The following is a 15381-nucleotide window of genomic DNA, read 5'->3' as shown; positions in this document are numbered from 1 at the left end:
CCACAGCCTCTGCCATGAGACTTCCACCACACGGGACATCCTCCTCGGAAAAGCAAAGCCTTGGGAGAGGGAAGGGCAATTTCAGCTCCCTACGGAGCAGGAGGGCCGGTGTTTCCCCGTCAGGCCCTTGGGAATCACGGGCTTTATCTGCGCGCTGCCCCAGCGCCACCCCCCCGAGCTAGGGCGGCCCCAAAGGCAGAGCAGTAAGAGAGCAACATTGAAAATAAATCAAAAAATAATAACAACAACAAAATAATAATTAGAATAATAAAAATAATAAATCAAAACTAAATTAATCCTCTACCCCCCCAAAAAAACTCGCCACCACCACTAACAAAACCAAAACTAGCAAATAAAAATAAAATAAAAATAAAACAAAAATAAAATAAAAATATTAAAACAAAAAAACACAGGGGAGGTCCGGTCCAGCGGGCCCCAGGTGCCCAGCGCCACGCGCCCCTCGCGCTCTCTCACCCGCCGCCATTTTACCGGCGCGGACGGCCACGCAGGGCGCGCTCTCATTGGCGGACAGAGGCCACGCCCCTATCGGCCACGCCCCCAACTGCCCCGCCCCTAACGGCCGCGCCCGCGCGCCACGCCCCACTCCCCATCCGTCAGCTCGGCGCTCGGCTCGTTCCCCCACACACTTCTCACTGAGGGAAGTGACGCCCAGGCTGGGTAGGCGAGCGCCGAGCGCAGCTGATGCAACCGGGAGCCGGTCGGTAGCGGCAGGACCGGGAGCGGGAGGGGAGGGGGAGCGAGCGAGGCGGGGGCTCGGGGTTCCCCTCGGGGCCGGGCCCCGCAGCCCCGGCAGGGCTCCGGGCGGCCGCGCCGCCTTGCCCGGTGACGGTGCCTCGTTGCCCGCAGCCGCCGCCATGGAGGCCGCGCCCGGCCCGCAGGAGAAGTACGAGCTCGTCACCCGCAACCTGCAGGTACCGGCGGCGGCGGCAACGGCGGCTGCTGAGGGCGGGAGGGCAGCTGGGGACGGGCCCGGGGACCGGCCGTGTCTCCCCCGGGGGAGCCCGGCCTCCCCACGGGGGTTTTCCCGGCCTCCTGCAGCGCCCTCAGCCCCGCGCCCTCGGCAGGAGGTGCTGGGCGAGGAGAAGCTGGCGTCCATCCTGAAGGAGCGCGAGCTGCGCATCTACTGGGGCACGGCCACCACGGGCAAGCCGCACGTGGCCTACTTCGTGCCCATGTCCAAGATCGCCGACTTCCTGAAGGCGGGATGCGAGGTACGGCGCCCCGGGGCCTTGCTGCCTGCGGATACGCAGCTCCTCGGCACGGCGCGGCCCCGCGTGTGACGGTCCCTTGTGTCCGCGCCAGGTGACGATTCTCTTCGCTGATCTCCATGCTTACCTAGACAACATGAAGGCCCCCTGGGAGCTGCTGGAGCTGCGCACCCGCTACTACGAGAACGTGATCAAGGCCATGCTGGAGAGCATCGGAGTGCCGCTGGAGAAGCTCAAGTTTGTCCGGGGCACCGACTACCAGCTCAGCAAGTGAGTCCGGGGGCACGTGGGCCTCTTGGGAAGAAAGAGCCTTGTGCTGAAACACAGAGAGTTCCACCTCCATGTGAGGAAGAACTTCTTTGCTGTGAGGGTGCCAGAGCCCTGGCACAGACTGCCCAGAGAGGCTGTGGAGGCTCCTTCTCTGGAGATCTTCAAACCCGCCTGGTTGCCACCCTGTGCTCTGGGTGTCCCTGCTGGAGCAGGAGGTTGGACTGGGTGATCTCTGGAGGGCCCTGCCAACCTCAACCACTCTGTGATTCTATGGGGCTCTGCAGTGTCTGAGGTTGCACCCCTGCCCCTGGGAGGGGACAGCACCATGTCACGCTGTGATATCCAGCAGTGTCACCCCGCTGTCATTCAGGGAGCGCAGTGAGGGTGTCTCCAGGTTCCTCTCTGTGTACCCAGAGTGATTTTTGCGTGAGCCAGCTCTCATTGGGAGCTCCCCGGTGCCGGCAGCGCTGACGGTGCCGCCCCGCAGGGAGTACACGCTGGACGTGTACCGCCTCTCCTCCGTGGTGACGCAGCACGACGCCAAGAAGGCGGGCGCCGAGGTGGTGAAGCAGCTGGAGCACCCCTTGCTGAGCGGCCTGCTCTACCCGGGCCTGCAGGTGGGTAGCCAGGCGGGTTGGCAAAGCCCCTTGGTCTTGGAGAAGCTGGGATGCGGGAGGCGGATCCGCCAAGGTCGCTGCTCCCTGCTGCAGCAGCACGAAGCTCCGCTCTAAAGCTCTGCGTTTGCGGCAGCTCCCGGGGGCTGCAGGCCCGGGGCCAGCAGGGAGGGCACGGAGCCGCCGTCCTGCCCGGGGCAGAGCCTGCGGGATGGGCAGCTGGAGCAGGGAGTTTGGGGCAGGCTCGAGGCTGGCTCTGCATCTCTCCGCAGGCCCTGGACGAGGAGTACCTCAAGGTCGACGCGCAGTTTGGAGGAGTCGATCAGAGGAAGATTTTCACCTTTGCAGAGAAGGTCAGGAGGGAGGGTTGGTCCTGAAGCTGCAGTGCCGGTGCCTGGCACAGGGCTCCATCGCAGGAGCGAGCAGGGATTGGGGGTTACAGCTGCTCTCTGGACGATCTCCCATCGCCCATCTCCTTGTTTTTCCCCAGTACCTTCCCTCTCTGGGCTATGCCAAGCGCATCCACTTGATGAACCCGATGGTTCCTGGTCTAACGGGCGGCAAAATGAGCTCATCAGAAGAGGTTGGTTCCTGAATGGTAGCTGCAATGAGGGACCCTGCAAAGCAAAGGGGTTTAGGGCTGGGAGAGAAGGTGCCTCCCTCTGGGCAAGAGGTTGAAAGAAGGGTGGAGGTCCCCAGGATACCTGGGAAGTAGTTCTCTCTTGTGGGTGGGATGGGGAAAAGCAAAGCCCCTCAGCTTCTCGGCGAGTGTTCGGGTGCTCTGAGTTGCTGCCTGCACAGCTCAACTCCAGGGAATCCTTTCCTCCAGGAATCAAAGATCGACCTTCTAGACCGCAAGGAGGACGTGAAGAAGAAGCTGAAGAAGGCTTTCTGCGAGCCAGGAAACGTGGAGAACAACGGTGTCCTCTCCTTCATCAAACACGTCCTCTTTCCTCTCAAGTCAGGTGAGGGGCTCCCCACATGTGGGTGCTGGGGCTTGTCTTTCCCGAGGGCAGGGAGGGGATGGGAGTTGTGTCCCCTAGAGCCTGTCCACTGCAGGTCCCCTCCCCGGCCCATGCTGGCACAGGGCCCAGGGGCTTCGCAGTCCCCTCAGCTCCTGGGCAAAGTGGGGTGGTTCATCTGGCTGAGTTCCTCTCAGCTTGGTTTCATCTGAGCCTTGAAATCTCTGTGTCACAGAGTTTGTGATTCTGCGAGAAGAAAAATGGGGCGGAAACAAAACCTACACGGAGTACGAAGCCCTGGAGAAGGACTTTGCTGAGCAGGTGAGTGCTCAGCAGTGTCACCTGCACCAGGTGTTCACCCCGGGTTTGTCTCCTCTTCAGAGAGAGTCCACCCTGCCTTTTGTAGCTGACACCCTCACGGAGACTTCTCTGCTGTCTCCTACCACCTCTGAGATGCCCCTACATCTAACCGAGTCCGGGCATCGGAAACTGCCTCTCACTTCCAGGCGAGGGCTCTCTTGCCAGAAGAGGTGCTTTAATCCCGTTCTGGGAAGAATGCCAAGGCCCGGGTCTGCTGGAGCTGAGAGGAGAGATCACAGCACCTCCCTGGCCCTACATCCATGAATCACATTCTGCTTCTCCCCTCTGCTCTGGAGGAAACCATCCAGGAATCCACCTTTTTGTCACAATACAGGTCGTTCATCCCGGGGACCTAAAGAACTCGGTGGAAGTGGCTCTGAACAAATTGCTTGACCCCATCAGGGAGAAATTCAACAACCCAGAGCTGAAGAAGCTAAGCAGTGCAGCATATCCCGACCCGTCCAAAGCCAGTAAGGAGGGGCTGGGAGTTCAGGAAAGGAGGGTTTGGTCTTGACCGCACGGAGCCAGGCTGAGAAATGTCTCTGGAGACTGAGATTCTGGAACTTGTATCTCGGGAGCAGCCGTGGAGAGGGTCTGGCGTGGCCTGTGTGCCTCTCCTGGGCTGGTGGCTGTCACATTCGATTACGTTTGAGCAGTAGCAGGGCTGAGGAAAGGCCAGCGCCAGGGCTGCTTGCCGGCCCTGGCGGGGACAGATGCCAGCACGTGTTTCTGTTGCTGCCTGAGATAACGGCGCGGTGGAGGAGGGACTGTCTGCTCTGTGTCACGGAGACAAGCAGGGGGTTCAGCAGGGCCCAGATGCAGCATTTGGGGGTCTCTGCGGGCTCCCCGGGGCTTGGCTGGGGGCCTGGACTCGTGCGGAGCGGCACAACTGCTCCGTTTGCACCGCAGAGCACGCGGAGAAGGGCGCCAAGAACTCGGAGCAGGAGAACGTGGTCCCATCCCGCCTGGACATCCGCGTTGGGAAAGTGATCAGCGTGGAAAAGGTAGGGGCAGCAGGAAATCACCTTCCTGCAGGGTGACATTGGCATTCATGGGACACATGGGGTTGTCCCCTTCCTCTCTGCTATCCACCCCTGCATTCCTGCTTCCCTGCTGAGGGAACCTTTGCTTCTGCTGGGCAGCACCCGGACGCGGACAGCCTGTACGTGGAGAAGATCGACGTGGGCGAGCCCGAGCCTCGCACCGTGGTCAGCGGCCTCGTGCAGTTCGTCCCCAAGGAGCAGCTGCAGGACAGGCTCGTGGTGCTGCTGTGCAACCTCAAGCCCCAGAAGATGAGGGGTGTGGAGTCGCAGGGCATGGTGCTGTGCGCTTCCAGGTGAGGAACACACGGCGCTCCCGGCTGCTCCCCCAGCTCCGGGCGGGCTGCGGGATGCATGGATTGGAACTTGGGGTGACCCTGCTCCCCGCTTGCCCTCCGCAGCGCGGGGGAGCCGCGGCAGGTGGAGCCCCTGGACCCGCCGGCCGGGTGCCGCGCCGGGGAGCGCGTCTACGTGGAGGGCTACGAGGGCGGCCAGCCCGACGACGAGCTCAAGCCCAAGAAGAAGGTCTTTGAGAAGCTGCAGGTGAGGCCTGCGCCAGGGGCTGAATCCCTGGGGCTCCGGGCATGGAGCAGGGGAGCGTTGGGACCAGCTGGGCCCGGCTCCGGCCCCGCAGTCTCGCTACTCCCCATCCGCTGCCATCCTGACCCTCGGTCAGGGGGCTACCACAGGCAGCCCCGGCCCCCCAGCAGTGACCCCATGTCTCTCCCCTCTGCTCCCCAGGTTGATTTCCGCATCTCCCAGGACTGCGTTGCCCAGTGGAAGCAGAGGGACCTCCTGACCAAGCTGGGGAGCATCTCCTGTAAAACGCTCAAGGGGGGGAGCATCGGCTAAGGGGGGATCCTCGGGGGGGTCCCCACGCCGCTGCAGCCAGGCTCTCCTCCCCGGCCCGCTGCACAGGGCCCCGAGGGACCCAGGGGCTTGGGGCTGAATCTGTGACCCCCTCCCCAGCCCCTTGTAAGAGCACGAGGGCTCCTGGGGAGCTGCCTCTGCCACCCCCTCACCCTGGGCCTGCCTGGCCTGTGCCAGCACTGGGGCCTTGCAGTGTCACCGCAGCTAAGTGAGCGGTGATGTGTGCTCCGTGTCCCCAAGCTTCCCGCCAGGGCCACTTGTGCCACCAGCCCGGCCTGCCCTTCCCGGCCCGGGGACCAGGGCTGCGGGGGGAAGCAGGGATTGCTAAAAGGGAAGGCCACTTGCCCCAACCTGTGTTGCTGCTAACGGGGCCGGGGGCGACTGCCTGGCACCCCCTGCTCCCCGCTGGGCCCGAGGCCGGGGCCGCTGCTCCTGCTGCTGCCGGGCCAGGAGCCCCGGGTCTGCAGCAGCTCCGTCCCAAGCCTGGGCTTGGCACGGGGGGCACGAGCCCTCAACACCAACTCGGGAACCATCCGTCTGTCATGAACCCCAATAAAGTGTCAAACTGACTGCACCTCGTTGTGCCCGGCCCTCTTTGCTCCTTGCTGCCGGGAAGAGCCGAACGCCGGCGCGATGGGGGCACGGGCAGCGGTGCCGGAGCTGCCCGCGCCGCTGCCCTGGCACACGCGGCAGGAAGCACAGGAGGCAGCGAGCTTTGGTCATCATCTTTACCAGCCAGGTACAGAGCTCTGAGCAGCTACTCGGCGGCAGAGGGGTTGGTTGCTTTTGTTTTTTTAAAAGTTTTTTGTTTTCTGTCTTTTTTTTTCTTTCTTTTTTTTTTTTTAAAACAATCAAAGAAATCAAAATGACCCAAGGTTAACAGAAACAGAAGTCGAGGCTCCAGCCCCGAGCCCAGGGCCTCGCCGCCCGCCCGGGGGGCCACCAAGCCGCCCCCAGGGTGGTCCCGGCCACCCGGAGCCCCCGGTGCAAGGGCAAGGGCAGTGCCCGGAGCCCACACACCGGCCAAGCCGCTCGCTCCTGCGGGCACCGTGCAGAGCTCCCAGTTGGAATTGGCTCCTCCATCCAGTCCCCCAGCTCCTCTCCGTGTTCCCACCAGGACCAGCCGAGTCTCCGCTTTGCCGTGGCTGAAGCCTTCCAGTTTCCTCATCCAAAGTGCTTTGATTCCTGCGTGTCCGGCCGGGAAGCCGCGCGTCCTCCCGCGTCCTCGGGGCCGCTCCGCACGCGCACACCAGCCGCGGCCCCGCGGGGAGGAGCCGCCCGCGCCGAGCACGGCCCTCGGGTCCAATAAAAAATAATGCAAAATAAAGCTGTAGTACTTAGGAAAGTAAAACCAACACCATTTTTGCATAAATATCATCAAGGCCATGGAGGCTAAGGCTGTTTGCTTCCTGTGTTAAGTTAATCGCCAGTTCCACACTCGTCTGTTGACCTGCCCAGGTCCCTGAGAGATTTGCATTCCCGTCGCGGGGGCACCAGTCCTGCGGTTCCTCCTTCAAACCGTCTCTCCGCGTTTGTCTGCAAGGGGAGAGGGAAGAGCCCGTCAGCGCTCCGGGCTCTCCCACCGCGATCCCGGTGCCCCCCAGCCCCGACCGGGCCACGCACGGGGTCCTCCCTCGCCCCACGGTACCAGCCCGGGCCTCGTCACATTGAAGGAGCCCCCAAAACCCAGTTGAACCGGGTTGGCCGTCGCCACATTTGGGTCACAGACCCAAGCATGGGGGCATCCCCAAGGGTGGCACCGTCCCCACGTACCTTGTGCAGGGGGGCTCTGTGCCGGTGTCTCCGCGGCGGTGCCGCCCTCGGCCGCGTTGCCGGCCGCCTCGCTCCGAGTCCTGCTCTCTTCTGCCGGGAACGTCTTGGCCTTCCCATCCGGCAGCGGAGCGCCCAGCGCCTCCGTCCCCGGCGCCTTGGGGCTCAGCGGCGACGGCAACGGCCCCGGGCCGAGCGAAGGCTTCTTGGCTACCGGCGGGGGGATCTTGGAGGGCTTGCGGGCCGCTGGCGGCTTGTTGGGGCCCTGCGGGGCCGGCGCGGCCGCGCGCTGCCCCGAGAAATTCATGAGCTCGGCCACCAGGTTCCTCTTGAGGTCGGCCTGCGCCTCGGGCGACGAGGGCGTCTCGATCACCAGCTTCTTGGAGCTCTTGGCAAAGATGAAGCTGGCGGTGGAGGCCGGCGACTTGTGCGCCGGGGAGAGCCGGCCGTCCCCGCCGGGCGGTCCCGCCGCGGCCTTGGAAGGCGCCGTCCCCGCGGCCTCGTGGAGGTGCCCGGCGCCGTGGGGCTCCGTGGAAGGCACCGCGTCTTTGGGAGGAGAGGGCTGCCGCGTGGACAGCGCGCGGCGGACGGGCTTCTGCGGCGCCGCGCGGTCGTGGGCGCCGGCGGGCGGCTCGACGCTCACCGAGCGCAGCCGCACCATCTGCAGCAGCGAGGGCGTCACGATGGGCAGGCTGGCGTCCTCCTTGGGCACGGCGCCGCTCTTGCTGCGCGCCGCCGCCTCCTTCTTGGCCTCCGCCCGCGAGCCGTCGGCCACCGCTTTCTTGAAGCTGTTTTGGGTCCCCGGAGCCGGGAGCGGCGGAGCGGGCGGCACGGCCGGGCTGGGATCTTTCCCCGGCTCCGCGGAGGGAGCTGGCAACGGCATCCCGGCCGGCGAGTCCTGCTGCTGGATGCGGGAGGGGACCGTGGCTGAGAATGACGGAGCGGGCGGCTCCTTTCCGGGACTCGGCGGCCGCTTCTGCCCGGCCGGCGGCTCCGCCGGGACGTCCTGGCCCAGAGCCGGTGGCTGGGGCTCCGGCAGGGGCAGGCTGGAGAAATCCGCCTCATCCGGAGGGGGAAAGTCCGCCATGGACAAGTCCTGCTCCTCGGGAGCCGGCGGAGGCGGCGGGGGCCACGCGGCGTCGCCGGCGCTGTCCGCGCTGGCCTCGGCCTTCCTGGCCGGCGGCGGCGGTGGCTGGTAGGCAGGCGGTGGTGACGGCGGCGGGGACTTGCCTGGGGGCTTGGCCGGCGCCGATGGCTCCCGGGGGTCCGGAGAGGCGGCCGGGGGGCTGGCGGGCAGCCGGGGCTTGGAGGGCGGCGGGGAGAAGGGCGCCGGCACCTTGGGATGCGGCGGGATGGCGAGGCGCTCCGAGCGGCTCTCCGGCTCCGAGGCCGAGGAGGAGATGGAGGTGAGCGAGGAGGAGCCCGAGAGCGCCGGCGACTGCAGGGAGCAGCCCCGCTCCGGGGCGTTCCGCGCGCGGGCCGGGGAGGCGGCGCGGGGCCCCAGCGCCTTGGCGGGCAGCGTGGGCGTCCCGCTCTGGCTGGAGTAGCCGCTCGAGGGGGACATGGTGCGGTCGGAGGCGTCGGGGCAGCTCCAGCGCGGCGGCGCCGGCGGCTCCCGCAGCCCCGCGCCGGCCCGCGCCGCCTCCTCGCCGAAAACGTCGTCGTCGCCCGCGGGGCTGAGGGGCGGCGGGCAGGGCGAGCAGGGCGGCCCGGTTCCCCGCTGCGGCGGGCGCCGCTCGGCCCGGGGCGGCAGCGCCGCCGCCGCCGGCTCCCCCTCCGTTTTGTGGTGCAGCGAGTAGGTCCGGCGCGGCGGAGCCGGCGGCTTCTTCATCTTCCTGAGGGAGACGCTGCGGGCGGAGGAGCGCTCGCTCGCCACACTGCCCGTGTCCGAGCCCTCGGCCTGGCTGCCGCTGCTGCACGCGGGCGACGCGCGGCCGCTGCTCCCCGCCGCCCCGCGGGGCCCTGGCGCCAGCAGCGCGTGGGACGCGGGGGCCGAGACGCGGGCGCCCGGCGGGCGGTCGGCGGCGTCGGGGCGTCCCGGCGCCTCGGGCGGCCGCCGCTCGGAGCCGCCCTGCGAGGAGATGGTGGAGCTGTTGGAGACGATGGTCTCGGTGGACTGCGAGTGGCTCCAGTTGTCGCTGGAGGAGGAGGGCTCGCGGCTGCGCGCGCCGCGCTCCGAGAAGCGCGGCAGCGAGCGCACCGAGGCCGGGCTGGACACCAGGCTGCAGCGGCTCAGCGTCCGCACGCTGCTGCGCGTCAGGGCCACCACGTCCACCATGGGCGGCAGGATGGCGTTGGGGATGATCTTGGACATGTAGGTGCCCTGCGGCGAGATGGACATGACGGGGCTCAGCAGCTCCGGGGGGCTGGCGCTCGTCGTCATGCCCGGCACGGCCAGCGACTTGGGCCTCGCCATGGGCGACAGCTTGGCCGCCGTCTTGCGGCCCAGCAGCGAGTCGTCGTAGTAAACGCGCTCGATGTGTTTCTGCAGGGCCGCGTCCGCCTCCTCCAAGGCTCCCAGCGAGACGCGGGCTCCGCCGGGGGCGGCCGGCGGCGGCAGCTTCCCGTCGATGGTGGGGATGCGGATGGAGTCCCCGGAGGAGACTTGGCCGCCGTTCAGCAAGGGCTGATGCGCCCGGCCGCCCTCGTGGCCGCTCGCTTGTCCCGCCGGCTCCCGGCTGTTCCTGAGACCTGGGGCAGGGAGACACAAACCCCAGCGTGATCCCGGGGCGGATGCGCCCCGGCACGGCACGCCAAGCCCAGGGAATGGGATAGCAGCCCGGATCCCGCTTGGCCCGCGACGCTTACCCAGCTCCTTCTGGACGTGCTGCGGGATGCCCAGCACCGTCGTCCTCCTCTCCTTCCTCTTCTTGCCAGCCCTCTCCGAGGATTTGGAGAAGGAATCATGGGGCCGGAAGGTGGAACCTGCGGGAGGAAAGAGCGGGTCCAGCCGGGGGATCCTCCACGACCCCGGCAAACACCTCGTCCTGCCGGAGCCGCTCCGGGAGGAGCCGAGTTGGAGGCATCCGGCAGCTGCCAAACAGCTGCAGGGCCAGCGCAGGGAGGGGACGGTGTCCGTCCCTCCGTCCTGCTCATCCCGTCCCACCCAGCGCCTGCAGCAGCCTCTGACTCAGCTGCTCACTCCCATCTCCCCAAAAGCCCCCAAATTCCCCCACCAGCGCGTGGCCACCCGGGCTTGCAGCCCCGAAGCCCCCCAGGCCTCCCCGTGGATGCTCTGGCCCCGCGGCCCCGCTTGCCTCCCCCCTGGCCGGCTACCTTTGCGCTGGATCATCTCGGAGCGGATGGAGAGGGCGTCCTCGGAGGTGCTGTCCGTGGCGCAGGAGGCCGCGCGGCTCCGGAAGGAGCCCCCGTCATCCTCCGAGGAGGCGCAGGACTGCGGCGGGAGGGAAAGGGGGTCAGGCGGCCACCACGGAGCCCCCGCTCGGCCCCTTCTCCGCCGCGGACTGACTCCGCAGCCCAAGACAAAAGCTGCTCCGAGGGCCAAGGGCTGAGTCAGCCAGGCCGGCATCCAGAGTCCTCCCACCCGGAGCGGGGCCGGAGCAGCCCCAGGGACCCCAAAACGCCCCGCGGCTCCGCCTGGCCTGGGGGGCGGCCGCGGGACGGGACGGGGCGGCGGGACCGGGACCCCACGGAGAGCTCGGACACCCCCCGGCCCCGCCGCGGCCGCCTGGAGCCGCCAGCATCGCTCCGGCCGGGACCGCCGTGTGTTCCCGCTCCTGCCCCCGCACATCCCGGCCCCGGGAACTGCTGCTGGAGCCAGGATGAGCCCTGGGGTGGCCCCGTCTCCAACCGCCCCTGGGGTAATCCCCACCGGCCTCCGTACGGCTCCGTGCCTCGGTTTCCCCATTGGAGGCAGAGGGATTGGCCCTGCTCTCTGCCTGCCCCCCTTCCCAATGTGGTTTTGTGCCCCCCGCTCGGGGATTTTCTGGCATCTCCCAGCCCAGATGGGGATCGGACTCATCCATGTGAATCACTTCCCTGGGCCTCCAGCGCGGAGCCCAGCGCCTCGGCCCCGCTCGGGAAGCCGCTTCCGAAGGGTCACGGAGGCCGGGAGCCAGCGGCTCAGAGCAAACAGAGCCAGCGGGCGCAGGGTCAGTGCCCCGGGAAGCAGCAAATCCACCTGCGCCACCGGAGCCCGCGGCCCCTCGGCAGCCGGAGCGGGACCCGGACGCGGATCCGGATCCCCCGCGCGCGGTCCCGACGCTCCGGTGCTACCTCCAGATCCCTCCCCAGGTGCCCTCCCGCTCCTCGCTGCGGTTGTCCCTCGGAGCCGGCTCCATGGCTGGGGACAGCGCCAAGGGGACAGCGAGGAGCCCCCGGGGGTCCCCTAAACCCGCCGGGGGCCGGGGCACCCGCTCCAAGCCTGGCCGTGGTCCCAGCCCAGCTCACCTGGAGGCTGTTGGTGTCTCCGTGGTCCCAGGCACTTTTGGTCTGTTTCTGCTTTTCTGGAGAGAAGGGAAAAGGGGGATAAATCCCTCTGGAGGGGCTGGGGGAGCCCGAACAGGCAGGACGCGGCCCAAGGAGATGAAGACAACGAGGAGGAGGAGGAGGGAGCAGCCGCTCAGCCAAAGGGCTGCCGACCTCTGGCAAGGCCACGGGCTCCGGCCACCGGACTCCGGCCGGCGCCGCCCACGCGCCCGGAGCATCCCGGGAATAGCGCGGGGCCGGGGACACCTACCCTGGTGCTGCAGGGACTTGAGGCCGGCCTGCGCCTCGTGGTGCAGCTCCTGCAGGTGCGGCGGCCGCGCGCCGGGGAAGAAGACGTTGTCGGCGCATTCGTCGGCCGCGTGCGGAGCGCTCGGCCGCTTCTCCTTGTCCGCCTTGGCGGCGCCTGCGGAGGGAAAGGGGGGTCGGCCCCGGCTCCGGCCTCGCGCCGCGGTCCGTAGGCTGGAGCCCGGCTGTCTCCCACCGCTGGAAGGGCGGCCCTGCTCTCCGGGCGCTTCCACAGGGGCCACGGAGCCGCACGGGGAGCCGGGATTCACTCCCTGATCAAGGCAGGGGGGAACCCGAGGAAGAGAAGCCCCCACTGCAGTCCAAACTCCTCCCGCCGGGACTACAACAGCCCGGGAAAAAAACAACTTCCCGCTGGAGAAGGGAAGGGAGGAAACGGGGCAGATCGAAGGGGCGCGCGGCCGAGCACCGGTGCTGATCCCACGGCCCCCGCTCCGAGCGCCAGGTTTGCCCGAGCGCACAATGGAGCCGGCCGGAACAATAGAGCCCGGCTGCACGGACACCACCCCGGCCCCGCTATCCAGCCCTTTTCCGACGAGCCCGCAATTCCGGCATCCCCTTCCCAGCCCCTCTCCCGAGTGGCGCGGCGGTTTGTGCCCTCCGCATCCCCGCGTGCCAGGGTGACCTTTCCCTGCTTCCCGCCGGGAGCGGGGGACACCGCGGGGTGGCGTGAGGACACGTCCTCCCCCCACTCCTCCTCCGCAGCCTCCGCTCACCCTTCCTGAAGAAAAACAGGAGCGAGGAGAGGTTCCTGCCCAGGAAAACCACCATGCTGCCCCGGGAGAGGCTCCGCTCCCCGCGGAGCGCGGGAGCTGCCTATTGTGCCGGGAGGATGCTCGGATGCGGCGGGGCCGGCGCAGGGCTGGGAAGGCTGGAGCGGGGGGTGGCCGCACGGTGGCTCTGGGGGCGGCCCCGGCGCCTCCTTCCCGGAGCCGCGAGCCGGGAAAGCGGCTGCTCTCCCGCCCGGATGCTCGGGCACCCCCAGGGCTCCGTCATCCACCCCCCGCGCAGCCGGAGGGGTCAATCCTGCCCGGCGTTTTCCCAGACTCCTGCCTCTTGCTCCCAAGAAACCCGCATTCCCGATGGGAATCCCCCAGCCCTGCAAGACAGTTTCCCCCTCCCCTTGCAGCAGCGCGGCCAATTGGGAGCCTTTGCCTCCACCGGGGCACAGCTGCCTTCGCTCATCCTCCTCCTCCTCCTCCTCGAGGCAGCCCAGCACCATCGGGCAGGTGCCCAGGAGGCCACACAACAGCAATGTGATAATTCACTGCCACCTGCCTGGTCCCTGCCACAGAGCGGGGCAAAGAGGGGCGAGGGGAGCCCTGCATCCCTCTCCCGGCCCCCCAGCCCCATCCAGGGGCTCAGTGTTCCCGGGAGCTCCCGGCACTGGGGGAATGCCGGGAGGCGGGATGCCATCGCTCCAGGGATGATGCGGACGCCGAGGAGCGAGCCAGGGGAGCACGATGGACGAGCCTCCTATTTCCCGCCCCATTCCCTTGGCTACCTCATCCTCAAACGCTCCGCATCCACTAAAGGGACCGGGAAGGAGAGGCAGCCGGAGGGGGGAAGGAGCTGCCAGCAGCGACCTGCCCGGCATCCCGGCGCGTTCCTCCCGCCAGCTCCCAGCTCCGACACGCGCGCGGCGGCCGCATCCTGCTGCGGAGGGAAGCGGAGCCCCCGGATGCGGGATGCCGGGGACGCGGCGCGCCGGGCGGTGCCGCCCGCTCCGGCGGCCTTGGCCGCGCTCCGCGGCTCCCGCCCGGCGATGCCCCGACTTGCCTCCTCCTCCGGCAGCGGAGCCGGGCGCGCGGAGGCAGCAACGCCCGGCGCGGCTCCCTGCGCCCCCGTGACTCACTGCGGAAAAATGGGGAGGAGGGAAAGGGGCTGCCCGGGGCCCCGGGCGAGGAACCCGCCCGGCCGCCTCCGCGGGGAGCCGCGGATTCGATCCCACATTCCGGCTCCTTCTCTCGGCCGGGCCTGGTGCCGGATGCAGCGCACGGGGTCATCGGGGTGGATGTTGCATGAGGGTGGGAGCCCCTTCCCAAGAAGTTGCTGTGGGGCCGGGATTGGCAGCACCTGGCCGGGAGCTGCAGCCTTTGGGGACAAGGAGGAGGAGGAGGAGGAGGAGGAGGAAGCAAACTGGACGCAGCCAAAGCACCTGCTGCAGGCGTGAATCAGCCTGAGCGCTGCCCCAGGGCAGCAGCTTCCAAGAGCTGCTCCCATGGGATCTCCGGGCGGGCTGGGATGCGATACGGAGCATGTCCCGGCCCGGTGTCCGTCCGAGCCCTCCCTGCAGCGCCGACGTCTCGGGCAGGAAAGCAGCTCCGCAAAGCAAATAAACACGGCCCGAGCGGAGCCACCGCCTCTCGGCTCCGCTCCATCCCCACGGACACAGCCAAATTCACTGCAAATGCAAAAGCCACCGGGACCCTGTTCTCCCTCCGAGTCACAGTGCAGCAAAAAAGCTGTGAGAAAAGCAAAAAAGTGGGAGAAGGCAGAGCTGGGACAAGCAGGGACACCCAAGTGACTTTGCTGCAGGTCAAGGGCGCAGCGGGTGCTCCACGAGGCTCCCAGCATTTCCCCTTCCCAGCGGCCCCGCTCCGGCTGGGCATTCCCACCCCAGCGAGCCTCAGCCGCCCGCCGCATCCTGCCCCATCCCCGGCTCCTTCTGGGAGAAGCCACCAAACAGGTTTGAAGGCAAATAGAGCCGGAGCGGGGCAGGAGCCGGATCCGGGCGGGAAGGGCCTGGCTGCCAGCAGGGGAGCGGGGCGAAGGCGGCCGAGCCCAGAGCGGCAGCGGGGCGTCCCCAAGCCGCCTCCTCGCTGCCGGAGCCGCCGCTCCGTGCCGGAGCGGTGCCGGAGCCGCCGGCATCTCCCTGCTCCGCCTCGGGCGCTCCCGCTACGCCTGCCGCCGCGCGTGCCGGGCTCGCCGGGCGCCCGCCGGCCGTGCCTGTTGCAGCAGGTTCCCGGCTCCGCGCGGATGCCGAGTCTGGAAAAACGTCAGAGAGGAGGCAAGGCCGGCGGGAGCTCGTGCCGCAGCCGGCACCTAACGCAGCCCCGGGAAAAGCGGGATGGAGGGAGGAGGCCGGTCCCGGATTGCCGCCGGTGCCGCCCGCTGGGCTCGGATCCCCTCCAAGGGCCGGGCTGGCGGTGGGAGCAGCGGGATGCCGGCCGGCCCATGGGGAAAGTGCCAGGATAAATCCCAGCACCGGGGCGGCTCCCTGCCCTTATCAGCTCGCCGGCTGTTTGCGGAGCCGGCCCAGCGTGGAGCCGGCACCAAGGCCGGGAGAGGGGTCGGATCCCGCTGGGATCGGTGCCGAGCCCCTGGGGCGCCCGCCCCGATGCCTCCCGCACGCCGCCGCCTCCCGCGGCTCCGGCACAGGGAGCATCCGACCGCGCTCGGCACCTGCTTCCCGCGGGCGCCGGGGCCGGAGCGGCGTTCGGCGCCCTGACTCAGCAGCGCCCGCGGCCGCGCCGATAAGGAGCGATAAGAGGCTCCGGTCTCCATGGCGCTC

At 68.2% G+C, this 15381-nt stretch overlaps 2 protein-coding genes across 2 annotated transcripts; one reads left to right on the top strand and one right to left on the bottom strand.

Moving 5' to 3' along the window:
* The first annotated feature begins 652 nt into the window (after positions 1 to 652).
* On the top strand, positions 653 to 5327 carry YARS1 (tyrosyl-tRNA synthetase 1). Its single transcript, XM_088531096.1, has 14 exons — positions 653 to 678; positions 868 to 932; positions 1086 to 1232; positions 1324 to 1499; positions 1987 to 2116; positions 2386 to 2466; positions 2604 to 2696; positions 2943 to 3078; positions 3311 to 3396; positions 3770 to 3905; positions 4345 to 4439; positions 4578 to 4771; positions 4877 to 5018; positions 5217 to 5327. Exons 2-14 carry the CDS (start codon positions 876 to 878, stop codon positions 5325 to 5327), a joined length of 1584 nt encoding a protein of 527 aa, XP_088387222.1. The 5' UTR covers positions 653 to 678; positions 868 to 875.
* Positions 5328 to 6858: 1531 nt separating this feature from the next.
* On the bottom strand, positions 6859 to 12638 carry NHSL3 (NHS like 3). Its single transcript, XM_088530976.1, has 7 exons — positions 12584 to 12638; positions 11815 to 11967; positions 11526 to 11581; positions 10392 to 10509; positions 9924 to 10040; positions 7119 to 9806; positions 6859 to 6881 (listed from the first exon to the last, which is right to left on the bottom strand). Exons 1-7 carry the CDS (start codon positions 12636 to 12638, stop codon positions 6859 to 6861), a joined length of 3210 nt encoding a protein of 1069 aa, XP_088387102.1.
* Positions 12639 to 15381: the final 2743 nt, after the last annotated feature.

This window comes from Tinamus guttatus, unplaced genomic scaffold (genome assembly GCF_059628265.1).
Source record: "Tinamus guttatus ecotype Peru unplaced genomic scaffold, ASM5962826v1 Tinamus_guttatus_pri_ptg000397l, whole genome shotgun sequence".
NCBI lineage: Eukaryota > Metazoa > Chordata > Aves > Tinamiformes > Tinamidae > Tinamus > Tinamus guttatus.
The sequence above is the reverse complement of the archived record's forward strand: the minus strand, read 5'-3'. Positions and strand labels throughout refer to the sequence as shown.